Below are 27858 nucleotides of genomic sequence, written 5' to 3'. Positions count from 1 at the left end.
AATGTCTTTTTATACTTACATACTTCAAATGTCTCGTAATTCCATTTTTCACAAACTTTTTGAAGTATGCTGTGTCAAGGAAAGACAATTAAGCCTAAATTGTCATAGAGCTGCAGCCTCAGAAGGTAGGTTAAGGAAAAAACGTGTATACAGTCCGTCTTCATGGGCATCAGCCACGTGGCTTGTGGTCTCAGGAGTATGAATCCTGTCAGTACTCCACGGCCACGCATGTGTAAAGAATCTTTATTCTCGGAGCTCTGTTGAGGGCAAGGCGCAGATTCTGACAAGGCCATTGCATTAGATGACTGTTCAGAGATGCCAGAGATTTAAAAAGTGTTTATATATGTGATTTCACCAAGGGCTTAGAACAAATGCTGAAGGTAACACTATAGTTGTCAGGCTTTTAGAAGTGCATGGTCCTGTTGGATCTGAGGAACAGGGAAATAATTTTTCAGTCTTGGGTTATGAGGAAGAGAATCTGACCTGCCTGAGAGATTTTGCATGTCTGAATCATAACCTTTACAAATCCAAAAGATGATTAATTAAGGGAATCCCAGTGCCTATAAAACTGTCACATAATGCAATGTAATCAATTTTTAAAAAAGTATTACCTCAAAAAAAAAAAAGATGATTAATTAAGGGGGAGTTCATCCTGGAAGCTCGGCCTATTGAGGAGCATTATTTGACAAGGGATAGTTCAAATAATTTTTGTGTCATTTTATAAGGGCATTTATGTTAAATCACTCATCATTTGTCATAATTTTTTGAAATTGTTTTACACATTAAGGTAGAGTTGCTGTTTTAGAACTTGGTCTCTGAAAACTGATTGGCTATTATGTGGTTTTTTTTTTTTTTTTTATTTCCATGACACTTCATTTTTAAGTGTCGGGCTATGAGTATCTTCCCTTCCAGAATGCCATCAAGGAGGCCAGCCAGCTGCAGTGTCCCTTCTGCAGCAAAGGCTGGCATCACATAGGTCCTTCCAACTTTCCAACTCAAAACCTGTGTGTCAGGCTCCAGAGGTGAGCTAGGAACCACTCTGGGTTTAGCAGAAGCCAGGAGAGTTCTCTAAGGAGAACTCATTTTGTAACAAGCTGACACAGATTTAAAAATAAGGGGGCCATGAAGTGGAGCTGAGTTGTTTTTCTACCCTGCAGTCTTGCTGAATCTTTCTCACCTTTGCTCAAAATCCTACAAAAGACCACATAAGCATCAGTTGTAAGAAGGTAGGCCCATTCGTCACCAACAACACCTGGACATTTCTTAAACCTTTACCCAATTTGTTTTCCTAGAGCACATGGAAATAGGACATAAAGAACTTACAGTGTCTTCTAAGCCAGCAGAGCCTGCATCAGAAGTATTTGTTCCTGGGTAGTGTATTTATTAGAAATCTCTAAATTCTATCAACAGTGTTCTGTCCCATAAATGACTACAAGGTTTTCATCACACTGACTCTCATCCCCCTTAAGCTACATGGCCCACTGAAACAGGGTCCCTGTTTAATCAGCCACTGTATGTCCTGCTCATGTGTACCTAGCACGTGCAAAAATGCAAAGTTCACCTGAAAACTAGACCAAAGAAAAATTGTAATGCAGAAAAGAAGGGGTAACAGTTTTATACTGCCATGCATGGAAAACTGGGACACTCATTTTTCATGAAAGAAGAGGTTGAAAAATGTGTCGTTTCTACTGGTTGTAAGTCTTTTAAAATAACAAACTTGTTTCCCTAAGCAGGGGAGACCTGTCAGAATAAACTCATTTAACTACATACATTCTTGCTTTTAGAAGAAAAATCTTACTGACAGCATAAAATCATGTAGTAGTTAGACTTCATTTCTCAAAATTCAAGTGCAAACTGTCCCAGTTGTTTCACTTGAAATGATATATTGGTAAACATATCACTCACCTCTTTACCTCAGTGCCATATTTTAGCAGGCTCTGTTGTCACCTAGAGTTTCATTATCTTGAGAGTGCAGGATATAGATTTGTAAAAACATATTAGGTGTACGTCCTATGCAGACTGGCACACTGAGCTTCCGCACACACCAAAGTTGTGCTGCGTAACTCTCATCAATCCCTGTCTGCCTAGCCAGCAGGGCTAAGCTTCAAGGATGGGGAGTGTGAGCCAGTGGATGGAAGATCTGTCTCTGCAAATCTGACTTTCAAATAAGTCAGTAGTCTTTTTGTTTTTTTCAGTGCGACATCAGGGTATGAAAGCTCTCTCTCCATTCCATCTATTTATTTTACCTATGTGACTTTTAATGAAGGTAGAAATTTCCAAAAGGTCAACATCTTTATTTTTTTAAAGACACATAGTCTGTCTTATGTGTATTTTATCTACAGTTTGGAAAGTCTCAGTCCTTCCTTCATCAGCTGCACTTACCTTTTAAAGATATATACATAAAAGATAAACATTATATGAATATATATTATATATAATATGAACATGTATATATTCATTTGAAAGAGTTACAGGGAGCAATCTTCCATCCTCTGGTGCACTACCCAGGTGGCTCTAATGGCTAAAGCTGGTCCATGCTGAACCTAGGAGCTTCAACTGGATCTACCACTTGGGATCAGGGGCTCGATGCCTACTTCTGCAGGCATTTAAGCAGGGAGCTGATTTGAAAGTGGAGCACCTGGGAAACAAACCAGTGCCCCTTTAGGATGCAGTTTTATTAATTTTTTTTTAATTTACCATGATGCTACAATGCTGGCACTTCCCCCACTTGCCTTAAATAGAAGTTCTGTATAGTAAAGCTAAAAGAAGCTTAATGAAATCATTCACTTTGTGAATGCTGAGGGCAAAGCTCCCCAGTAAGGCCACTGGACACCTAACACTTGCTCTGAGCTCCTCAGACCCGTAGGGCGATTGCCATTCAGAAGTGAGCTCACATCCAGCCTCTCCTTCTGGGTGGCTTCATACTGACAAGAAAAGCGGTGGAGGGGGTTCTTGCAGCAGGCTGAATGGTCCGCAGGAAGGAATGAGGAAATGTTGTTTTGTTTGTTGGCAAAGAAGTGTTGAGAGACACTTTAACTTCTATCCTGTCATTAGTGGGTGGGTGGTAGTGATATAAAATAAGAGCTGAATTAGGATAATCAGAGGCAAAGGAGAAAAAGACAGTTTTCCACAAATAATATTTTTCTCTTCATGGTTATTTAACTATGAAACTTGAAAGTAGTAATCATGGTTCTGTGGTAGACAAAGGACCAAATGTGGGAAGCAGACAGGAAGGTGGGAGTGCCTTTATTACACTAACTGGAAAATGCACAACCCTCGGGAATACACTGCGACTTGCATGATGCCAAAGCAGAGAAAAGGCCAAGTTCAAGAGTGGTCTACTGTGCCATCTGTTCTCTCTCAATCCTAATGTGCCCCTTAAATACTCTGTACACCTTTTGCTTTTTTTATTTCTTGGGTTTTGAGGGCTCATTTTCTGAAAGAAAACAATAAAGTAAGATGATCAACAAAATTTTTAAACCAGCTGGGCAAGTGTTTGTACTTTTCCACATGAGGTATTTTCAAGACGGCATCCCCAGCACAGCCAACGTGATCCACTCAGTATTCATGGATTCATCTAGGACGTGTAGTAATTGCCTACAGAGTGCTGGACTCTGAGGGGTTTACAGTGCTGAATGAGGCCCCCCCCCCCCCGACCATGCCTCTGCCCCCTTAGGCTCATTTCTAGAGAGGAAACGAGATGAACAAGCAAGCAGGCTCCCAAATACAATGCAAGGAGTAAAGATGGGTGTCAGAGGTCCCATGGGGGAATTGTTTCCTGCAGGGGAAGTAAAGGCCTCCCTGAAGAGTTAGAAAGGGAAAGGAAGGAAACTCCAGGAGTTCTCAGCCTTGAGGGGAGGGAGGTGACATAATCCTATTTGCATGTGACGGTAATTTCCAGGCTATCAAGATACAGAAATGAAGAATGAAAAGAAGTGTGTGTGCACAGGGGGAAAAAAAAGAAAAAAAAATGAAGGCTCCCTCTGCCTCCTCAGAATAATTACTTAAATTATTTCATTAAACTTTACTCTGGAAATAATGACTGCTATGTTATTCTGTGCTTGTTTTCCACCAGTGGATAATTTTATAAGGGCCTGAGTAGAATTTTTGCCTTAGAGTGTTCTATCAAGTCTTGCATATCCCTAACAAACTGCTTCTATTAAAAAAAGAAATCCGATAGTGTTTTATCATACACACAAGTTGTGGTTTCCTGTTTTTCCCTCTTTCCTCAGCTCCAACAGAACCTTTATTGTGCAAGTTTGCGGATGGAGGACAGAAGAAGAGACAGAACCCAAACAAATACATCCCTAACGGAAGACCATGGCATAGAGAAGGAGAGGTGAGACTTGTAAGTCCCTTCCTGAACCTTTAGCATGGGTGTGTAGTCATGAATGCTTACATGAAGTTACAAAGACATCTTGATTTGGCAGTCACGCTTCTGAAACAGAAGGTGCCTGCTTGCAGCCTGCCTGCTGGTATGTTCAAATTCAAATGACATCACATTCTGACATTTGACACAGTAGTTAAGATCCAGTGTGGGATGTTTAAATCCCAAATTGAAGGTCTGGGTTCAGGCCCCACCTGCACTCCCCATTCCAACTCCCTTGGAACTGTTCTGCCGCCCATACGGTGGGCTTGGATTGAGTTTCCACTTTCCGAACCAGATGTGGCTATTGCAGTCAGGGAGGGAACCAGTAGGTAGGAGGAAATACTACGAGCCTTCCCCCTCCCATTTCCACCTTTCAAATAAAATTTAAACAACACCTAAAATTGTGTGTGATAGCAGATTTAAACACCTTTCAGTGCATTCAGTGCTGAGAGTGATGATTCTCCAGCCGGACAGATAGACACACCTGTGCACAAAGTCCGAGAGCGTTCTGAGTTGCTGTAAGATATGCGCAGGTGTTTAGGGTTTCAAGGATATGATTTAGACATTTAAATCTTTTCAAAGGGTTTATGTTTATAATCAGAAATTATAAAAAAACACTAAAATTAATAGTGTATATGTCATTGTTTTGTCTCCGTCTTTTGGCTAGTTTTCTGTTAATTCTTAATAAACTTCCCCACACTAATTTTCAATGAGTTACTATTAAAAAAAAAGTTAACCTACTGGCCCAAGAATGCCCAGTGATGATGCACCACTAGCTAGGTAGACTTGGCTATCTGAGGACAACCTCGGAGCTAGACTTTTCCCATTAATTTTGAACAGACTCATGTGTTTTATGGTTTCCAAAGGAGTCTCACAAGGTTTACAGCTCAATTCACATAGTGGGTTTGTCATTATCTTTGGTAACAGAAACTCCCGATTTTATGAACCGCTACAAAATTATGACTTTTATACAGCCCTGAGTGTAAGTGGTGGCGTTTTGAATCACACCTTGCTAGATGAATGTTTCAAAGTCTTTTCTCTCCCCTTCAGGCTGGAATGACACTTACTTATGACCCAACTACAGCTGCTATACAGAACGGGTATGTCACTAAGATAAATGTGTAGTGGTTGAAGCACAACGTGAAGGTAGATAATACCAGACATTTGTTTCATGAATTATTCTCTTTAAGGACTACTTAATAAAGACTTTTGTGTTTGTTCTAGATTTTACCCTTCACCATACAGTATTGCTACAAACCGAATGATCACTCAAACTTCTATTACACCTTACATTGCATCTCCTGTATCTGCCTACCAGGTTTGTACCTATAGAATTTGTCAACAGTATGACAACTTTGCGCACCACGCATCTGTTCCATTCTTATGTGTCTGAAAATTTTGAACATTTATAATGGAACTTCAAGTCAGACGTTATGCAGCTTGGATACCCAATTCAGAGAGAGCTACCTTTGTTCCTTGGCAAAGTGATTGCCTTTTATGTGTAGGAGAACATAAAGCCCAGGGAAATGGTTGTCTGTTGTCAGTCCTTGGACTCACAGCATTTGACAACTGAGCTGAACTCAAACGCTTTGTGCACGACGGAACCTGTCTCAGACATTCCAGTCTAAGAGAACTGCCGCTAGGTAGCATACATAGGAGAGCACACTTTTGCTTTTGTCACACGTCAGCAGGCACTGACCGGAATAACAGGTAGATGTGTTGCTACAGAGTGTTTCTGTGAAGTAACACTAACTGACAATGCAGAGGAGATCTGAGGATGGGAAAAAAATGACACCGTGTTCTGTGAGGAAGCTTTATGTTTAAAAAGGAGATTTTATCTCAAACACCTTATTACACAATACTGGTTTCATTTCAGGACAAGATTATCTCTTCTCCTCCGTGAACCCATGGCCCGACATGCATTTCTCCTCTGTTAGGGTACCTCTAACAGGGTGACTGCATTGGTTCACACAGGAACCTTATGAAGGAGTTAAGTGACACACATATGCAAATAGACTTCTCTTCTCTTGCTGGTTTCTGTGTATTCTTATTTTTGAGAAAATTGAATTAGATGTGGTAGTCCCAATTTCTAACAGCTTGGGGACTACAATATATAATCACTGTAACTGTAAGTTCTGGGAGCCTCAGTTTCCCCATCTATAACATGGGGATAATAACGGTTCATCTCTAGACTGGAGAAAGAAAAACTAAATGAAACTGTTAAGATCTCTCTATAGTACTTGCCGTATCATTGGCCTTCAGTAAGCCTTAGCTGTGATGATCATCATCATTAAGATACAGAATTAGCCAGATGGTAAGAGTTTATTTATTATACTTTTAAAATCGTGGATTGATCAGCCTAAGCAGTACCATCAAATTAACTCTAACAGCAACAACAAAACGGCTTTGAATAACGGAAACGATTGGATGTGCTGGAACCGATGCACTCCAGCAGCATTCACAGCCTCCCTCAGCTTTTAGGCCTTCAGAGTCTCCTTTCCTGTAACTGACACTCACCTTCATTTGTTCATTTTTTCAGGTTGTTTATGTCGTTTGTTCTGGGACTTCAATCTGCTAGACATAGTAGTCAAGTCCTTTAAATGCCTTTTATTTATTTTAGATGTGAGACTCAGTGACATAAGCCACAGAGCAAATTTTCCTATTAACACCTAAGTCTGACAGTAAAAGGCTGGCTGGCCTCTTTCTTAACCAACTGTACTTGGAAACCTCCGTTCTTTTTATATATCACTAAAAATAGTAGTAAGTGGAAGCTCATAATCAGGCAAATAAAAGATGTAAATAAACTTGGATTTATGTTGCTAGACATATTATTGTTATTCAAGCATCTCTCCTTTTCCCCTGTGTATTATAAAGGTCATGTACATTTTGTTCACAGAATCATTTCATAAAATGAAAAAAGACCAGTGTTCATAGTAGATTGGATTTGCTAACCTTAGATAACTGCATATTGCAGAGGCCTGGTTTCCTCTTCTGGCTAGTGTGTGTTACTCTGACTAACAGACTTTCATTCCATTTGCCTGATGCAAATGCCTCCAGAAGCCTCACATCTCAGACTGGTGCTCAGCACCTTAAGTTTAGAGACTGTACTACAGGGTCAGTAGGTAAGCTTTTTAAGTGATCTATGATTTCCTTAGGCTGTTGGCAGAATGTTCTTTGCAGTTAGGGGGCAAAGATCTTTCTTTCATCAGGTTTTCAAAAGGATCCATGACCCACAAGAATCTAAAACCAATGGCAAAGAGTGCATAGAGCATAGATGATTACCCCATTTTATGATTAGGAAAAACCGAGGAATAGAAACTGACAGTAGCGATTTGCTGCTTAACCCTCCAATTCTATAAGCTGTTAGATTTTATAGGACCATTGAAGCATTTGAAAAATGGGGCACCTGGCCTGTGTTGGGTTTGTAGAGAGCTGATTTGCCCAGCGAGGGCCCTATACCACCGCTCTTGGAGTGGGTCTTTCTCTATTAAACAGCTATGTGCTTATGCAATTGGAGTTGAGAAACTGGCATCTGCAGGAAACCACCAGGATACCAGTGGGGAGAGGCCGCAGTCCAGATAACTGACATGTTACCAAGGCACAATCACTCAACTTTAGTCTGCCTTAGGTGGCAAAGCAAAGCAGAGAGAGCAGGTGTCGGGGCTGTGCTGTCAAGGTAAATCACAATGCCTCTTCCCCCTTATCCTTCCTGTAGAACTTCTGAAGTTAACAATAGGGGCAAAGCTACATGACGGTGTGGTTATTAAGAAACTGAAATCACTAAATGTCAGACTCCAGAAAGCTCAGGGCATCAAAAGAAAAAAATAATAATAATAAACTGTGAGGTATCTTTCCAGCGGTTACATGTGCTTGCTTTTCTGCCACAAAACCTGACTCAGATTATTTTCTACTCTGAGGGTCTGCTCTTGGATGTCCTTTTAACTGTAAGATCTCATTATGAAAGTTTACTTTCCTAAACCTGAACTCCAGATTTTTTAAATTTTTCCTTTCTAATTAGAAATTGCTGACCATGCTACAAGAGTTTCAAAGAGATTGAATTTGGTTATTCTTATGAAATGAGCACATGCTGTAAGGGTCTGTTTCTAATAAGATATGCTGGAGTCAGTCCTCACTCATCTGTATCCCTAAGACACCTAGCTCATACCTTGATGGTAACACTTTTCACTAATTTGAGTTATTGACTTGCTCACCCCCCTGCTTTGATGGTACATTTCTCTAGGTGAGGGCCCTTGTCTGACTCTTTTTTTCTTTGGTGCCTGATACTCAATATACACTGAGATGGCAAACACACATTGGTTCTAAATAATTCTATCATCCCATTCAGAGTGACCAGTTGCCAAGAAACCTAGCTGCCTTAATCTTTTAACCATTGATAGTATTGTTTCTATTTTGTATCTGTGGATATTTTTGTATCTGTGGATATTTAACATGACTAAAAGAGTTCTAGAAAAACAGCTAAGCATTACAGTAGAAATCAGTGTTTCTTCGTGTCCTCTCTTTTTCAGGTACAAAGTCCTTCTTGGATGCAACCTCAGCCGTATATCCTACAGCACCCCGTAAGTGTTTCATTATACTGGTTTTGTGCTTTGTCACTGTCTGTTCTCTGGATTGAAAAAAAATTTTTCCAAAAGAGTTTTAGGATTTATGAAATTTTAAGCATGGAATAGGAAAATGTTCATGTTACCTATAAAATTTCTCTTCACCCTTGTCTTCAAACCAGCTGGTACTAGACATTGGGTTAAATGTTCTACAAGAATTTAAAACACATACTAGAGGCCACACAACATTTTCTTGGCTCATACAAGTTCAACAACTCATCCAAGAAGCTCAGTTTTTTTTAATACTGCTTGCGATCTCTCACTTTTTTTGGTTTTGTTTAATACAAATATACAGTTTGAAATTAAGGTGGAAATTTACATCAGTGTTATTTAGTCTCTTCAAGGAAATTATTAATTCTACAGTAATAATGCATTCTTTGGTAAATGACAAACTTATTTAGTGGCATGAGCATTTGTTCTTATATCTTTCAAATTGACTTATATACTATATAGCTTATTGTATAAGTACTAATGTATCTTTCAAGTGTACACAATATCTAGTTTGCTGAATTACAGAGATCTAAAAAGTTAAAAATAAGAGACCAAAATCCCAAATAAAGCTAAGAATGTATACCATGACCTGTATCCCTGCCATGAGAAGGCCAGAGATTTGAACCCAAGCTTTTTACGTAAACAGTGCAAAACTCAACATCCTGGTAAGAAGAGCAGGTAGCAAGATTTAGAAGATCTACTCAGATTGGCTGCTTAGAAGAACAACTCTATTTTTCGCCTTGGACGAGAGAGGAATTTGTCTCAAGTTAATGCACAAAGTGGTTACGGTGTGACAGAAGGCAGTAGAGATGATCCAGCATAGATGATCCAGAGTACTATGTCCCGCAAGTGACTTTGCTGAGATGACCATTCAGGGCCAGATAAAACATGGTTAGGCAGTGGTCAGCAGAAAACCTTTTTGATGATGTCCATAGGTGTGTTGCATGGTCAATACACATGCTCACATAGATACCTGTGCATCTGAACATGTGTACACATGTACAGGCACTAGTCCTCATCTGCTCAGAGCAGTTGGACCCTCTGACACAGCACCCGTTCTATTTTGCTTTGCTGGAAATCAATCTCCTTTGAATTTAGGAACGTCCTAGTGTACTACCTCTGACAGATGGTGCTGATGAATGGGGGGGGAAGCAGCATGGAATTCCTTCACGATATTCTGGGTTTCTGAGTCATTTCCAGTTTCCCACGTTTCATGATGCACATTTTTAAAGGGAGGGTTTTTCTTACTGAGATATACTAACATTATCTCAGACACACATTTTTTTTTTCATTCCAGCAACTATAGTCAAGGGCTCAGTGTATTTCAGTGTAATGTCTTTGAGGGGGCTGTGAATGTATGCTGAAGACAGCATTTACTACATTTCCCCATAAAGATTTAAGTGGCCTGATTTACACCGTTTACCTAGTTATCAATGCATAGCAGTATATTTGTTTCAAGGGAATGATCGAGTCCAGTGACGACCAAAACATATCAGTATTATGTCAGAATTCCTGTCTTCCTGGGTTCACTGGGTGATAGCAGAAGTGAGGGGATTGGTCCAATCCATAGGAATATTAAGTTGGAAAAGTTAGACATAGGTAATTTTGGTTTCTGCAATTAGACATGATAATACCACGTGCACAGAGGGTTAATGTTTATATTACAATGCCAAGTTAAAAACAAAAACCCAGGAAATGAAATTGCCCATGAACTCGGCAGCTCCAGGCAGTGGGGTCCTGGCATTGTTCACCATGGTTGTCCCAGAAAGGTGACGTTACTGGTGATTTTTTCTTTTCCTTTTTTTCATAAACAGTTAATTTCACTTGTAATGAGTGAACAACATTTTATTTTTCAAGTGAAAGAATCAAATTTTACAATGTCCATCTTATTTTGTTTCCATTTTCTGGCATCAAAATATCTTAAATTTACAACTATTAAATATCAAGTGAATGAAGAATGCACTCTTGATCCTAACAACCTAATTTTCAACCAAATGATATTAAACAACACTATATTGATTTTATGAAGTGTTTTAAAAAAACATTCTGTAACTGTAGCCAGCCAACAGTAATCATAATTTATCTCCTGGTATAGCTCCTCCTGGTGGACCAACTTTCTTCCAGTAAAGTTAAATGCAGGGAAAGGGAAGAGTTCTTCATGAGTTAACACAAGGATTTCTGTCAACTGAGCGCCAACATATAATGTCTTCTAACACAAAATTTTCAGGAAGAGCCATCTAATCATTTAGGATGCCATTCGCAAGTTTGAGGGAGTTTGCTCTGTATGCCCTAATAAGCAGAGATTCCCTCTGCCAAAGATAAGTACAGAATCTGGACTCTCTCCCTCACTTTCTCTTACATTGCCCTTGCCTCCTCCGCAGGGTGCTGTGTTGACTCCCACAATGGAGCACACCATGTCACTACAACCTGCATCTATGATCAGCCCTCTGGCCCAGCAGATGAGTCACCTGTCACTAGGCAGCACCGGAACAGTAGGTGGCAAATTAGTATCACAAGTCTGCAAATGGAGGCGGGTGGAACGGCACAACCCTATCACATTACAAGCTCTGCTATGACAAGGATCCCATTCTATCCCCTCCCCACCATGCATACTGCCTTCTATAAAGCTGTTTCCTCATTGATGAATGGAAAGTCTATTCCCTGGATATTTCTCCTTCATCAAAATATGCACCCACACATCTGGCCTTATTTATGGTATTGTTATTTATGACATTGTGGCAATCAAAATTCAAGGTGATATATAGTAGTAAAGGCAGAAAACTTTCCCTCCCTGTTTTATGGAACTGGAGGGCTCTGCATCATTATCCTCATATTGAGTTACATCCCCAAGTCCTGGGGACTCAATTGAACGAGTTTGAACTGTTGAACCAGATCAATTCCCAGGTTGGTATTCTTAGCATTTGGATTGCAAGAGATGGTCAAAAAATGCATGTAAGTCAGCCTGTCTCTGTTATGGTACATTTCCCCCTCTGCCACCTCTCACCAGCAGCAGCAGCTTGTGAAGGCTAAGGGCCAACATCTCCCAAGATGGGAGAAGAATTTCTTTTACCTTTGAGGCAAGGGAATTCTCAGCATCCAGAAAGCATTCCCAAGCTGCAGTGACTTGTCAAATGTATGAGGAGTGATTTGCCCCTGTTCCCCCATTTAAAAGCAGCAGTAGTAACAGGGAGCTACTTGAACATAATAGGTGTGCGGTTGAAATTGTGGCCCCGTGGCTAGCCACCATCTGAAATGCTGAGAACCCATATTTTAAGTCCTGGCTGCTCCAGTTCCAATGCAGCTCCCTGCTCATGTGGCCGGGGGAAAGTAGAGGATGACATATACTTGGAACTCTGCCACCCACATGAGAGACATGGGCGAAGTTCCAGACTCTAGGCTTTAGCATGGTCCATTGCAGCCCCTTTAGGAAGTACACCAGCCTGTCCCTCTCTCTCCCTCTGCGTCCCTCACTCCCCATCTTGTTCAACTCTTCTAAATAAAAAATGTTTTAAAAATTAGAACACAATGAGGTCTCCGAGGCAAGATCTTCAAAACTAATACATTAATATTGAATTGTTGAGGATAGGAAAGTTTAATGTTCCTAGCCAGTTTGCTGCTTTGTTAGGAAATTGAAGAAAACTGATTTTTTGTTGAGTTTGACAGATTCATAAAGTAAAAAGCATTCACTTTGCCTTCCATATGACTTACCTATATGCACTAATTAAGCTTTCAGGTGTCCCACTTAAGTTTCTATTTTGAGACTTCCACCTCCTAATTCCTCAAGTCCTGGGAGTTTTAACTGGTGTGCCATTGCCCATCCTGACCTTGTTCTTATTTTCAGTACATGCCTGCAACATCAGCTATGCAAGGAGCCTATTTGCCACAGTATCCACACATGCAGACCACAGCGGTTCCTGTTGAGGTTAGTACAGATCATCCAGTGGCAATGGTAGTTTCAAAAGTTGGTAAATTAAATAGAACTCAAAATAGAAGCTACCAAATGTCACATGTTTGCATAAAAAAATTGGATTTAGAGGAAAGAACACCTAGAATATCATTTTCAATGGTAAAATATAATTCACTCCATGCAAATGATAACAACAACATTCAAGCCACACTCCCTGGATCCCAGAAATATTTCCCAAGCTTGTGGTGCATGTCACACTTTCATATGGCTCTGTCTTATTTCATGTGAAATGGTATTTAGAAGCACAGAAAGACAAGTCTGCAGTTTGTGATCCTGCAACTGTAAAATGTATTAATGACAAAGAAATCAGTTATAGTTAACATAATTAAAAAGAAAATATGGTGTTTCAAAACTAATCAGATGAGGAAAGCTATACCTGGTTTATAGAGGCTGCTGGTGTAGCCAAAATAACATTTAGTTCTTGTTTTAGAATATATTGGTATGGAAGAAATGTGACATTTGGATAATGATTGGAAAGAAAGCATAGTATTTTCCTGCAAAGTAGTCTTAAAATTCTAAAGATATTCATCAGTCCATTTGATCACATACACTAGGTAGATCCCAACAATTCCAGTTGCAGGAAGGACTATAGGAGTGCCTCATTATTTGATTCTGATTGTGCAGTTATTGGCAACCACCTTAACCAGAGCTAGTGATTCTTTCTTGGAAATTCACCCAACATTTTGAAAATGAAAATTCCCTTTATAACTTCTTTAGCAAAAAATCCTGACCTATGCCAAAATTCAGTTGGAATTGAGACAAGACTCTTTATAACCATTCACTGTGTTGCCCAATGCCTTTCAGTATGGAACCATTCATATGTTTTAAGAAGTACACCTTACACCCTACATAGCGGGAGATCTTTATATAGATATGGCACACGCATGCCATATTTCATGCTCTAAAAATGTGAAATTGCTGAGCTACAAATCACATCTGGTCACATGTCATGAGAGGATAAAAGATGTATTTGATAAGAATAGATAAATCAAACATTTGGAAGAAAGGTTGCAGCTGTTAGACATTGCAGCTACTCAGGGTAATGATTAACCTTGACAGTTCTATATGACATTATGAAATTCACTGTAGAGAGTGCCTGTATTTTAAGGCGCATGCTGCTGCACTCAAGCCTAAGTTGCAGAATTTGAATGTCATTGCTAACCTGTCTCATCTGTTTGCTTTGTTGTAGGAGGCGAGTGGTCAGCAGCAGGTGGCTGTAGAGACGTCTAATGACCATTCTCCATATACCTTTCAACCCAATAAGTAACTGTGAGGTAGGAGGGAAAGGCCTCCATAACTTTGGGGCTCGCATTAAGCTAAGTCTATGGTTCTTTTGTCAAAACATTGTTTAGAATAATGCAGATTTATTTAGTCATGCTCCCTTGACCATACCAAGCATATCCAATTTTACTGGAATGTTAAAATCGATAATTTTATGAATTTGCAGGATAATCATTCTGCCCAAAAGGAACAAATACATATTTACTCCTTAACCTCCCCAAAAGATGCCAAGCATCAGAAAACATCTTACTGAAAATGCCCTCTGGTTTAAATATCTGCTGTTATGCTGCTGTAGAATTCATTGATGGGAGGGAGAACAAAAGATGTCTCTTGATCTAGCATTACAAGATTAGCAACATCTTCACTGTGAAATTGGATTAATGCCATTATCCACAGATTCCAAGGTCATACTCCCAATCCTCTGTTGAATCACAGATCTCAAAATGCTTTACCACACAGATCACATTAAACTAGCTGGGTGGCACTGGTTTTTTAATCTCCTTGGTGGAAGTAGGTATTGTTGCTTTCAGAAAGCCACACTTCATCTTCAGAGAACCACTCAAACTGGGTAGCAGTTCTCAGAGAAGGAATTGGCCAGTCACAGGTTGAAAAGGCAAACTGAATGTGACTGCTGGTTCCAGACTACACTTAGCCAGCACTTCCCCAGCTGTGGGCACAGCCTGATTCAGACGCACAACTCTAAAACAGAATCTCACAGAGGAGGCCCGGTGGTGAGTTACACCACCTTCACCTGTTTGTTTCCTTCTTCTCTTCCAGATACACAGAAGGGTGTTCTTTACATGAAGAAGGGTGTGAAGGCTGAACAATCATGGATTTTTCTGATCAATTGTGCTTTAGGAAATTATTGACAGTTTTGCACAGGTTCTTGAAAACGTTATTTATAATGAAATCAACTAAAACTATTTTTGCTATAAGTTCTATAAGGTGCATAAAACCCTTAAATTCATCTAGTAGCTGTTCCCCTGAACAGGTTTATTTTAGTAAAAAAAAAAGAAAAAAAAGAAAGAAAAAAAGAAAAAACAAAAAAACAAAAACAAAAGATTTTTATCAAATGTTACCATGCAAAAAAAAAAAAAAAAAAAGGAAAAAAAAGAAAAAAAGAAACAGAAAAAAAAAAAAGAAAACTTCGATTTTCTGGGTATGCACAAAGACCATGAAGACTTATCCAAGTGCATGACCGGATTTTTGTGGTTCTGTTCATTTTGTGTTTGTGTTGGTTTTTTTCCCAGCTGTATGAAATGGGCTTTCTGAAGTTTTATCTAGTCTGACTTCAACCATGGTGGTTTGTGCTTGCAGTGCGAGTGTTGCTACCCTTCAGTGTCAACGTCTCTTTTCTTAGCTTTCCATTTTTTGTTTCCATGTAGTGTGAAGTGTCTTATACTTTTCTATGAATTCCAATTTGCCTTAACTCTTTTGATGCTGTAGCTGTTTCAGTAAAAGTTAGTTCAAACTAATGATGTAGAACGCTTTGACCAAATGAGCTGGTCTATCATGCCTTGTAAAACAGCAGCATAGGGCTTTTAAAAGGTAGTCAATAAAAGTTGCTGAAATTTTGGCTTTTTTAAATATGTAGTAGGTGTTTTTAATGATTTTTCACATAATGTGTAAGGTAGTGAAATGCAAGAAGGGAAAAATGTTTTGTGTGAAACACATTTTCAGACTGGGGAACTTTTAATAGGATAAATTGTTTGTAAGACTGTACGCCAACAGTTTCCTGATAGTTTGATGGATTTAGGATATCTGCTGTATGATGCAATGTAAAGTCTTTTTTGCCTTTTTTCAGGAAAAAAAAATAACTTGATGTTCTAGGTTTAGTGTAGGTAGTGTTGGGGCTGGGGGTGGGGGGCGGGGGAGGGGAGTCACTGAATGTTTTGTCCTTCTTTTATTCTAATGATAGTGCTTTAGAATGAGAATTATGCCTGAGATCTGGCAGACCTAAAAGAAAAAGAAAAAAAAAATGTTGCTATTGCAACTAAATGGCAAAAGCTAAAAGTAAGGATTTATCTTCAAATGTAAGCTGAGATATGAACAGAAGCAAAACGATTGGCTACTAGCTCTCTCTCTATATAAGGTAAATTTGAAAAATAAAAATGACTTGGCACTTTTAAAGGTAACTTCACCAAAGACCGAAGAGCCAGTAACCAGTAGCTCCAACTCGTCTCAGCATCTTATCTTCTGTGCTCTTTATTTTTGCCGGACCAGTTTGCGGTTAGGAGAATGTGCCTTTTTTGTACCTTTCCATTTAGGTTTTTCTAATTTTAATTGATGTATGGACACACACACCAACAACAAAAAAAAGCATGAAGGAAGATTTGGATCCAAGCAGTGCCACACTTTACATCATCACTACAAGTGTTCAAGTGTAAAGAAACCCAATTTTGAAACTATGAAATTCCTGATTCATAAAGTTATTTCTACTTTAGTACATATAAGGTTATTCACTGTTACGAAAGCTCTTTTATTAAGGCAATTGCGTATGTTTTCAAAGCAATGGTAAATTAAGTTGTCTTCCAAAACTGTGTACTTTGTCTGGTCAGCTGTGTATGATCAGTTATCTACCTCAGAGTCTGTTTTCTTTCGTGCTGGGACAGGTTGCTGGCCCTCCCTGTTTCCACAGACCAAATCCTCCTAGCTCAGGAGCTAGGGCTAAGCAGTTATTTCTTTCGAGTATTTTTTAGTTCTGAAATCTTATGCTTGTTATTTGATGATAGATGTCAGTGACATTTCATAGTTTCAAAAGTCCTTGCTGCTCTGAGAAGTGTAGAGTCTAGTGAAAATTACATAGTCATAAGAGAAATGTGTTTTGTTTTTGTTTCCTTTTTTTATTTTTAAAGTTGTGGTATTATTGGTTCTATGCTCCCTGGAATATTACTGCTTTGTCAAAGTCCAGACTGAACGCAGCACCCTCTGTGTACTTAGTACCTTTACAAACCTGGGTCTCTCACTACTTGATATTTTTTGCATTAGTTAAGACAGAACTCTGATAGCTGAGCTAGAGGGGAGGGGATATCTGCTGCTAGAATCGTCTGAACTAAGTGCCATACTCGTCTGGGTAAGATTTGGGAAACATAACCTCTGTACATAAAAAAAAAAAAAGTCAGTTAAACATCACATAGTAGACAGCCATTAAATTATAAAAAAATTAATTTATGAAGAAAGACCTTTTGTACAGATTGAAAAAAAAAGATTTTCATAGAGATATCTATATGATCAAGAGAGTTAATTTTTTATTTTTGTTTTACTAGTGCCACAAACTTGCCAGTGGTAACTTATTTGTCCGGTTCAAGATAACTCTGTAGTTTTCTTTCGTAGGACTTGTTAAACGCCAAAAGACATTTTTGAACTGTACATTTGATCAGATTGTTAGCTTTTTCTGTTTTATTTCTTTTGAGAACCTTTGAATAAAAAAAATCTGAAATTTTCTTCTCCCTGTCCATTTTTTTTTGGAAGTCTGCTTACAGTATGTCAGCATTCCCTGTCCGCTGCCTTCAGTGCAGGAGACTGAAAGTAAGCTGAACATGTGATCAGATACGGTACATTTTCTCAAGAATCGGGAACATCTTCCCACTCCTTTCCTGTTGGGTATTTGAATCTGTATAATGGTCAGAGAATCCACTCAGACCTCTTCTGCCAACACAAGTCCCCCCCAAGATACCAGAGCCTTGGGCTGCGGCTAAAGGCCAAGGCACCAGACCCCAGGCCTTCCTCCTTCCCCGTGGCGGCTTTATTGCCTAGGAATCTGGACTTCAAACCATCTCTCCTCTTGGATGAGCCGGCACAGGGCTAAGATCTCACGCTGATCTCCCAGCCTGTATGACCAGAGTGTCCTAATGGGTGCCCTTTGTTTGCCTGTTACCCCAAACAGGGCTCCTCTCTGCCTCACTAGTGATTTATGGCAGACACTTAATGCAGGATATTGGCTCCAACACCAATGGGAATTAAATGCTGTAATGTGCTTCAGCTGTATTTTCTGCTGTCCAGTAACTGTCATGGGATGGAGGAATAAGCAAGAAAAAGATGCCCTCCCCCATTTCCATCTGCCACCTCCCTGAGTATGCGTAATGGGAGTCACAGAGGGGGGAGAAAGGGCGTCAGAGCATTTAACTGTCAGGAAAAACCCTGGAGGATGTCAAGATGAGAGACACACACCACCTTCTGGAGACGGACACGGCTGCTAAGAAGACAGGGTGCGTGGTGTGTCCATGTCCCAGGTAAGTGCTTGTTCACATGACCAAATAAACATGCTGTTGAGGCTGCTGGACCCCTTGGTCTTGTGAACCTTAGGATTGCACTGATTTTTTTCTTTTTTAAAGATATTTTTATTGGAAAGACACATTTAAAGACAAAAGGAGAAGTTTTCCATCCTCTGGTTAGTGAACCCAAGTGGCCACAATGACCAAAGCTGATTCCATCCAAAGTCAGGAGCTTCTTCCATGTCTCCCATATGTAGACAGGGTCCCAATGCTCAGGGCTGTCCTTGACAGCTTTCCCAGGCCACAATCAGGCAGATGGATGGGAAGTGGGGCAGCTGGGGCACAAACTGGGGTTTGAAGGAGGAGGATTAGCCAATCGAGCCATTGCACTGGGCTCTCCTCTCAGATTTTAAGAAAACTTGATGTCCTGAGCCCTGGTGCTACCATGTAGCTCTGTTACCCTGAGAGGAGCTAGTTTCAGGACCCCTAGCATGGAATCTGCATAATACCCTAGACAGATCCTCCCATATGCTGTAAGCCATCTCGAGATGGCTTAGAATACTTAATAGAAAGTAAATGCTCCATTAATAGCTGTTAAACTAACTTTTAGATTGTGATGATGAGAAAACGATATCTGGACCTGTTGACACACAAGTTTTTTGCTGCTCTCTTGGATCCAGGGCTGTTTCATCCACCAGCATGGAACCCATGGGCCTGAGCAGCCCACCACCTGCTGAAATGCGTAGCCTCTTCTCTCAGTGTACAAGGCAGAGTGAGCCAGGGGCACAATATTTCTGACAAGATTATCGGTCAAATACAAAGGGGGCTATGGTGCCTATGGGGGAGGAGCCTACCTGGCTAGAAGGCTGTGGCTCTTCAGGCAGCGGGGTCACCAGGAGCCAGGTCTCCCTTTTGCCTACGTGTGTAATTCTGTAGTTGGAAGGAAGGAAATGGGCAGCTGCCATGCATTCCCCTTTATCTTGGCAGGTCTCATGCCAGGGAGCCCTATTCTCATTGCCAGCATTGGTGCTGTACCCAGGTGATGGCACTAGGTAATTCCCATGGGAGCCTGCATGCCACCGCCCCCTGATTTCACCAGCATTGCTTTAAGATTGATCTGCTCAAAGACGATTTCCTCCCAGCTTCTGTGGGCTAAATGTTGGGATCTAACGTTTATCAGGAGCCTCATTCTACCAGGGTAGCCGGAAAACAAAAGATCCCAGGATCCTGGGACAGAAGTCACCACCCTATCACAACCCTTTTCCACAAACAGCCAAATTCGGTATCAGAAATGGGGACAGAGGAGAGATTCCATTAGCTCAGGGTTCAAGAGAAGCCAGGCAGGGACACAGTGCACCCACCCAGCCCCAGACAGGCTGAAAGCACCACAGGGTCTCCTTGTGGTTGCCCAGGGTCTGTGAGCCACTGTGGGCAAGATCTTCCCTGCCACAAAATGGGGTTTCAGACCTGTGGGGTGGGGTGCTCTGGAAGGTTTCCTGCCTTCAGGCCCCTGGAGCCCAATACAGCCAGAGGATGTTTGAGTTTGAGCCACTAGAGGGAGGATTTTCTTCAGCCTTCAGCTGTGCTCTCTGAAAGCTCCAGACTCATAGTTGGCTGTGACCAGGATGGTGGACGCGGGGGCAGCAGGAGAGATTCTTGGAGCACAAGCTCCCCTGCTTGTGAATGAACGGGTCTTAGGTTTGCAGTCTAATTTTAAAAACTGAAACACAGACCACCATCCTACCCAGTGCTGGCAACATCTTCGTGGTGAGCCCTGTGGCTCAGACCAGGCAGTGACTTTAAGGCTGTGGGAAGCCACAGCTGGCTAGACCATGCCAGTCAGTCCGGCACAGGAAAGCACTGGCAGTGGCAAGTCTGCGGGCTGCTCTGAATTGGAAACATGTGGCTTTATGCTGTTCCCGCATTCTAATGCTATTTTTTCTTTTTCTTTTTCTTTTTCTTTTCTTTTTTGGTAATCAAGTTGTGACTCTGAGAATAAGATTTGATCTAAGGTACTCCACTGCTTGCTCACAGAGCACATTGTAGACACAATTACAAGTATTGCCTTTTAACAGTCCCAAAGCCACCTGCTCTGCTGAGATTCCTTCATACCCCACTGAAGTGGGATGCATCGTTTTGAAACAGCACAGACATAAAAGCAGGTCCCTGCAAATTCCACCAGCTAGCCTTAATGCAGGTCAAAAATGCCTCCAGCCTGGCAGTGTGATTGTGCGTCTGGTCTGCACATGCTCTAACTCTTTCCCCATGACGTCTGGCTCCACACCCCCATTCCTTCAGCTCACCTTCCAGCTATACCTCAGCTCACTGACGACCCACCCCAGGGCCACCAACAGGCCCAGGATAACACATCTCCCCTGGCCTTTACTCCAGATCTAAGTTTCTTTTTTGACGTCTCAAATATACCATGATGCTTAGAACTTGTGCTCAGTGCCGTTTTTTTTAATCACAGTGACTATGGGAAAAAATGAAACAATATTAAGAAATAATTAGAATGAAATAATTTTAGTTGCATGAAAAATGCTCAGGATATAAGGTGAAGGAAAAGTGTCAGATACAGAATTGAAGATGCATGACCATAATCATGAAGTTTTAAGTACAAAAAAGACAAGATTAAATTCCACCAAAATACTTAACTGTAGCCAGGCAGACTGTGGAAACTAATTATCTCATAGTTGTCTAAAACATTTTTAATGTTTTAATGCAAAGATTATCAGAAAAAAGAATGTGGTCAGATCTTCCTCAAATTTTCAGGTTATGGTCATTCTCCAATCAGGCACATCTAATCAATACTGTTGCACTTACAAGACAACATACCAGGTCTGGCATGGTAGCCTAGCAGCTAAATTCCTGCCTTGTACACACCAGGATCCCATACGGGTGCCAGTTCTAATCCCAGCTGTCTCACTTCCCATCCAGCTTCTTGCTTGTGGCCTGGGAAAGCAGTCAAGGACGGCCCAAGGCCTTGGGACCCTGCACCTGTGTGGGAGACCCAGAAGAGGCTCCTGGCTTTGAATCAGCTCAGCTCTGGCCATTGTGGCCACTTGGGGAATGAATCAGTAGATGGAAGATTTTCCTCTCTGTATGTCTTCCTCTGTATATCTCACTTTCCAATTAAAAAAAAATCTTGAAAAAAAAAAGAAAAAAGACAATGTACCGGATGCAAGAAGACACAAACAGGATTTGTTATGGTCCCAGTCACGGACGGACAATTTTGTGCAGACACCCATGTCTGTAAGTGACAGATTGCAAGGAGAAATCACTGCAGTCAGTTCTGTGAGGGAGGACAAAGATACCACAAACATTTCTCCCAAGAGGCTTGTTGGTACCACATTACCAAACAGCCCATCATGGATCTAATTCACTCTAGGACATCTGGGTTTCTTTCTGGTGCTTTCTACCTTCTGAGAGAAGAAACTGTTGGGCAGACAGCCCAAGTCTTTGGTAGCTCTGCTCCTGCCAGAATGGGACAAACAGCAGCCATCCCAAAAGATGACACATTCCTTTGTCACTTCTGCTCTTAAGACACTAGAGTGTGTAATAGCGTGTCCCTTTACTTTTTATTCATCAACCAGAGCATATGGGATACTTTCTAAGTTACATCATTCCAACTTTTACCTTCTGGCAGAAGTTGCCCACATGCCAGATTGAGAAAATATCTGTATGGCTTTCTTATTATTCTGCCCCACCTTGCCTAATTCCCCCACACTGTATCTTGAAAACTCTTATACCACAGTCCTTCAGGCAGGACATTAATGGAAATCGATCTTAAGCATAATATATATGGGATGTCTCCTGTAAGACCCCAGCAAGTGGTGTTCAAAGTGTAAGGTAACATAATCCATCCTTACCACAAAATTTAGTAAGTCTTTATTCACCAAAATCTTTAAAGTTCATTTTTCCCCAGACTTTTTGAAGTACCCTTGTATGCACTTCAGAAAGAGTTGGCAGTACTCCCATGTTTCGCCTATGCTTTTCTAAATGCTTGGATTTATAAGGATGGTTCTGAACCCTTGCCCATTGTTGTCGTGTGATTTTCCTCTCTATTATTTTGACTTTTTAAAGGAAGTTCTGTTTCCTTCAATTTCATTTTTCCCAATGATCTTTCTGCCTCTTTGTTTTACAACATTTGGTTTAAAAAGGTTTGAGGCAACATTCTAGGAAACAATGAGATGGAGATTTTAAAATCAAAACCTGAATGATCAACAGCTGAGAGGAGGCAGGAACAGAATACAGCTTTGTGGACCAAGTGGCCTCCACTGTCACTACAGTTAGGCCTCCGTAACAGTGACTTTCTGGGCAGCCATGGTAGGAAAGTGCATGCACCTGTAGCTTTTAATGGCCACAGCAGCAAAGCCTACCATCATCTGGAGAGTAACAGTATTTACTATGCTTGTCTAAGGACCGCAACAAGAAGTTCTGGGTGGTATCTACCACATTTCCCTAGGGTGTTGATGACAACTTCCTTTGGCTGTTTCAGATAGAAACCCTCTGAGTCAAAGGCAGCAGAGCGAAACGCCACTGTGTGACATTGCTTCTGAGAGGTCAGAGACTTCTTAGAGGTTTGAGATCTAAGGCTCTTACCATATGTTCTAGATAATGAATGGACTTCAATTCCTCTTGCAAAGCTTGTTTCTCTGAGTATGAAGGACAGAATCAGTGCCATATCCACAAAAGCTCCAGTTCTCCTTTTAGTTCTATATTCAGATCCTCAGAAAGAAAAAGAGGTGCAACCTCTTGCCACTCACTGAGCAACTCAAGGCCCCATCCAGGCCTCTCATTCCACACTCTACCTGAAGCAGGTGGATGAATTGCAGGGTTGGCCATTGACCATCAGAGTACTCTGAATTAGGTACCACCACAGATTTCTAAGGGCTATTTTACCATTTGCTTTATTTTACCATCAAAGGGTCCTGGAGTACGAAGGACAGAGCAGGAGGCCACAAGGACAGATGGCCTTTTATAGCCCACCCAAACCACAGCATTTCAGTCAAGTCGTATGCTTTTTCTTAAAAGAAATTGTGTTTGTTTCCTCACATATGTTTTTCCCTAAAGTGGACATGCTGTTTAATACATTTAAAATTGCATATACAGTACAAATGACTTTTATCCCAATTCATTGGAGAGCAAATTATGGGCCTAGTGCTCCAGGAACCCTCAACAAGGACATTGCTCTATAGGACCACAATACAACCTCCAAAATGAGAAAAGTCACAAGACCATGACTGATGACTAATCCTCAGGCCCTCATTATTAAGTCTCACCATCTAATCCGGTAATGTTCTTAGTTCTAAGAGAATCCAGTCTGAATTCAGACATCACACTTAACTGCCCCATCTTTTAATTTTCTTTCCAACTAAAATAACTCCCCAGTCTTCCCTTGATTTTCTTGACAGACAGTGGAGGATTGTGGGCCTGTTATTTTGCCCAGTGTCCTCAGACTGGCTAGTTTGAAGTTTCTGCATGGTATGTTTGTGGCAGGAAAACCTCAAAAGCAAAACTGTTCTCCATCAGCAGGGGCACACTTTCAATTTTATCATTCCCAATGACCGACCACCTGCCTAAGATAGTGTCTTCCAGGCTTCTCCACGTAAAATTAGTCTTTCTATTTTGCAGTTGTATTTTGTAGGCAAGTGCTCCAAAACCAGGGGAAAATCCCTAAATGCCTGAAGTGTTCGTTACTTTGCTTGTGTGTGAGTATGGACTCAGCATTTCCCGTTTTACTTAATAGGTCCCCAGCAGTTACAGTTACTTATATTCTGTTTAACCTCAGCTTGGCCAACAGGAGTCCCTACATTCCAGTCTGCCATTTCCTACAAGTAAACTGTCATCATTCTTTAAGCACTCCCTTGCTGTCTGGTGCCACAAGATGTCCCTGGCTCATGCCTGATTTTCCCTGTCCTGATCCTGCAATCAGCCACTTCTTGAAAGAGCTCAGGTTCCTCTCAGAGGAGAATAACATTTAACCCTGTTGGTAGACAGGTTGAAGCAATGCATGTGCATACATGTGTTCACATATAGATGAAAATAACTTCAACAAATTTGTGGAAAATGGATCCAGTCTCTTTTATGTTATATATTTTTCATGGACTTTTTAAAAATCCATGATAGGCGTGGATCAGTGTTTTTATGTCAAAATAAACTGAACTTTTGATCCTGTTTCAATGAAGTTTAAGAACCCCTGAGGGCGTGTGCACACACACACACACACACACACACTGACATCCATCTTGCCCATATCTATAAATACTGAAAAATATGAATTTGCACACCCACACTTCTACTACTCATCTCACGCTGGAAGCTTCATTTCTCTTTACATTTTCATAACTTTCTAACAGGAAGAAACAGATCCCAGTACCCTTGATCTAATGACTCGTGTGATAGATGTCCTCTCTGATGCCTCCTACTTGACCATGTAAAGGCCTTAGCCTGGTTCACCCTGGGCAGGCTGTCATGCCCTCCAAGGGCGTCAGCTTGCTTTTCCTCCTATTCTCTTTCCAAAGCAGAGGGCAGCCACGTACCCCTTCTGAAAGAAGAGGTCTTTTGTGATGCCCTAAATTTGTACCATGAAGTCGGCTTACCTCCACTGTCTTACTAAATCTGGTAAAGATTTGAAACATAGAACAGCTAGAGTATGGAAGTAAAAATTCCAGAAAGCAGGTGTAAATTTGAGAGCATTGCATAAAAGCAAAAGGATGTAAACAACAAAACTTAGAAAGGAAGTTGGGTAGATGCCTGCTTCCCAGTACCATTCCTCCAATGCCTGGTAAGTTGGCTGGTGTCTCGTAAGCTCCTACTCACTACCTTCAGGGTGTATGTCCACCGTCAGCTGTGATGTCCACCGTCAGCTGCCACCTCTGAGGCTGCACTGGAAGGTGGCTCCCCAGTCCCATCCCACAGTAGAAAAAAGTGAGCTAAGCAAGGGTGAAGTTCAAGGATAGGGAGGCTCTGGGGTCGCAAGTGCTGTTACACTGGCTTCCATAGATAGTGGGGCTAGCTGCTGAGCTGACAGCCTGCTCCAGGGCCAGCCACTTTCTCACCATCCACATTGGTAGTGTGGGCTTCATGATTTCTCTTGCATTCTGTCCTGACTCCGGTCATAACAGGTTTCTCACAGTCCTGGCCCCTCAGGCTTGGCAGACAACTTTAAGAGTCTGAGAGAGGCAGAGGACTATCTCTTCTTGCTGACCTCCTTCTATACTAACAGGTGCAGGGGGAGTGTGAGTGGGAGAGGTGGTGTCACTGGGGATGATTCTGAAGTGAAGGCTGCAGGGGTGCCCACGTCTCCTTCCTTCACTGTACTGAGAAGTGGCACCATGCCTTAATCTTCACTGGATGCACCCCTTTTCCCTGTCCCACTCCGATACCTCACACTGATCTGTACCTAACCTGCCACTTACTCAGAGGTGGCACCTTGTTCTTAGAACTTTTCTCCACTACAATTTGCAACAAAATCATCCCAAATGGAGACCATGATGCTCAATGAAATAAGCCAATCCCAAACAAATAGCATATGTTCTCTCTGATATAAGGCAATATTCATGCAAAATATAAAACAGATACATACTTGAAGAAGTATATACATAAATTCTCATAGATGAACTATATAATGGAGCCTACTATAGCAGGAAGTAAAGATATTTTACAGTATGCATTTCTAATCCCAATGAAACAAATGCAATACTATGATCCTAAATTTTCTGCCTTTGTGTAGACCTGTAATGCCATGGCACATGTGGATAGCAGAATGTTGAACTTGTAACTGTTCTAGGGGACTTTACATGGCTGTAATAATGTGTGGGGGAAAGAATAATGGGAGGGGAAGGCAGGAATACCTATACTTACCAAATTATATTATGTAAAATAATAAAAATAATTTTTAAAAAGTGGTCAGAAAGGCCATACAAATCTACAATGGTTACATGAATGGTGCCCCCTGGAGTTGTGCTGTGCACAATATTATCACTATATACTGTAGGCTGTTTGATGAATATAATCTAATGTTTATAGGCATTTTAAACCAACATTCAAAACTCTCAAAATGAGGTTATCAGAAAGATTAAGAAAGAATAATTATCTATATTAATGTGCATTAACACATTTTGGTGAGAGAACCAAACTTCTCTTTTTAGAAAGTCCTTTGAGAGAGGGACAAACATAATTCCTACCTACTGATTCACTCCCCAGTTCTGGTGACACTCTGCGCTGAAGCTGGGCGTCAGAAACGCAATCCTATTCTCTAATGTGGTTGCCAGGCACCTACATGCTTGACCCATCATCACCATCAGGGTCCACATTAGCAAGAATCTGAAATCATTAACTGGATCAGGGAATTTAACAAGGTGCTCCAGTGTGGGCTCTGGGTATCTTAACTGGCATCTTAACTACTAAGCCAAACACATATGCTTCAGATAGTTCTTTAGGATCAGGTCAGCCAGAAAGTACCAGTAAATGGTCTAAGAATTATTTAAGAAAATATATATAGATTTTGATTTTGCTATGGGTTCATATTTTTTTTTCCATGTGGGATTGAATGGCTTTTTCCTTTGCAGAAAATAACCGACATAACATCAAAGTTTATCATTTGAAGTAGTGATTAAAATACTACTTGGGATACCCACATTCCCATAGCAGAGTACCTGCATTTGATTCCAAGCTTTGCTCTCAATTATAGCTTCCTGCTAATGTGCATCTTGGGAGGCATCAGGCATAGGCTGTTGGGTCCCTGCCTCTCACAGCTAGATCTGTGTTGGGTTCCCAATGCTTGGTCTGGGTCACTCTCATTAGTGCAGATATTTGGGGAGTGGATCAGATCACAGATCTCGTCTGTCTCTCTTTGTCTCTCTGCCTTTTGAATAATTTAAAAATTTTATCTTTAACTTTGTTCACAAAAGGGAGCTGAAAAAATACTGGGCATTAATCTGGAGCCACAATCAGGGTCACACACACCTTGTGTTTGGCTGAAGATGAAGAATGGGTGTCCACTAGCAGGAATCAGAAAGGCTGCTAAAGCCAACAGCAGAAGTCACCTTTTTTATAGGTATCTGCTGGCAGGCAGTGTCATGTTGCTAATTCTTACAAGAACCGGTGCTGGGCAAGATGTTTAAACAAGACCACAAGGCTGAATCACAGAGCAGCATTTACCTGAGTGGGCATCTCTCAATTCTCAAAAGCAAATAGCACTGGCTCACCCCCATCATTGCTCCTGGCTTTGGTGTTAATTCATTCGTAACCCTATGAGTCAAGGAAATCTGATTTTCATATTTGGAAAGTGACTTTGTACTCCTGCAAAGTCCCCTATTCCTCTGTGTCCCAGGACATGCCCTTAAGGGGTGGCATTACAGATTTGCTTGCCTCCAGCTTTGCTTGGGTTTAGTCCCCTGGGAAGAATCAGCA

General features: G+C 41.0%; 1 protein-coding gene across 5 annotated transcripts in view; it reads left to right on the top strand.

Moving 5' to 3' along the window:
- The window catches only part of RBMS1 (RNA binding motif single stranded interacting protein 1), a 227179-nt gene extending 209508 nt beyond the window's left edge, over positions 1-17671 (top strand). For 3 of the 5 annotated variants that reach the window (XM_004577131.3, XM_058664552.1, XM_058664550.1), the window contains 8 exons: positions 4233-4348; positions 5420-5469; positions 5594-5687; positions 8896-8946; positions 11361-11471; positions 12821-12901; positions 14136-14220; positions 15005-17671. In XM_004577131.3, coding sequence (XP_004577188.1) covers positions 4233-4348; positions 5420-5469; positions 5594-5687; positions 8896-8946; positions 11361-11471; positions 12821-12901; positions 14136-14213 — 581 coding nt within the window. In that variant the 3' untranslated portion in view covers positions 14214-14220; positions 15005-17671. The remainder of the gene's footprint in view (positions 1-4232; positions 4349-5419; positions 5470-5593; positions 5688-8895; positions 8947-11360; positions 11472-12820; positions 12902-14135; positions 14221-15004) is intronic. The other 2 variants (XM_004577132.3, XM_058664551.1) reach the window with 1 other exon arrangement.
- Positions 17672-27858: the final 10187 nt, after the last annotated feature.

This window comes from Ochotona princeps, chromosome 5 (genome assembly GCF_030435755.1).
Source record: "Ochotona princeps isolate mOchPri1 chromosome 5, mOchPri1.hap1, whole genome shotgun sequence".
Lineage (NCBI taxonomy): Eukaryota > Metazoa > Chordata > Mammalia > Lagomorpha > Ochotonidae > Ochotona > Ochotona princeps.
The sequence above is the reverse complement of the archived record's forward strand: the minus strand, read 5'-3'. Positions and strand labels throughout refer to the sequence as shown.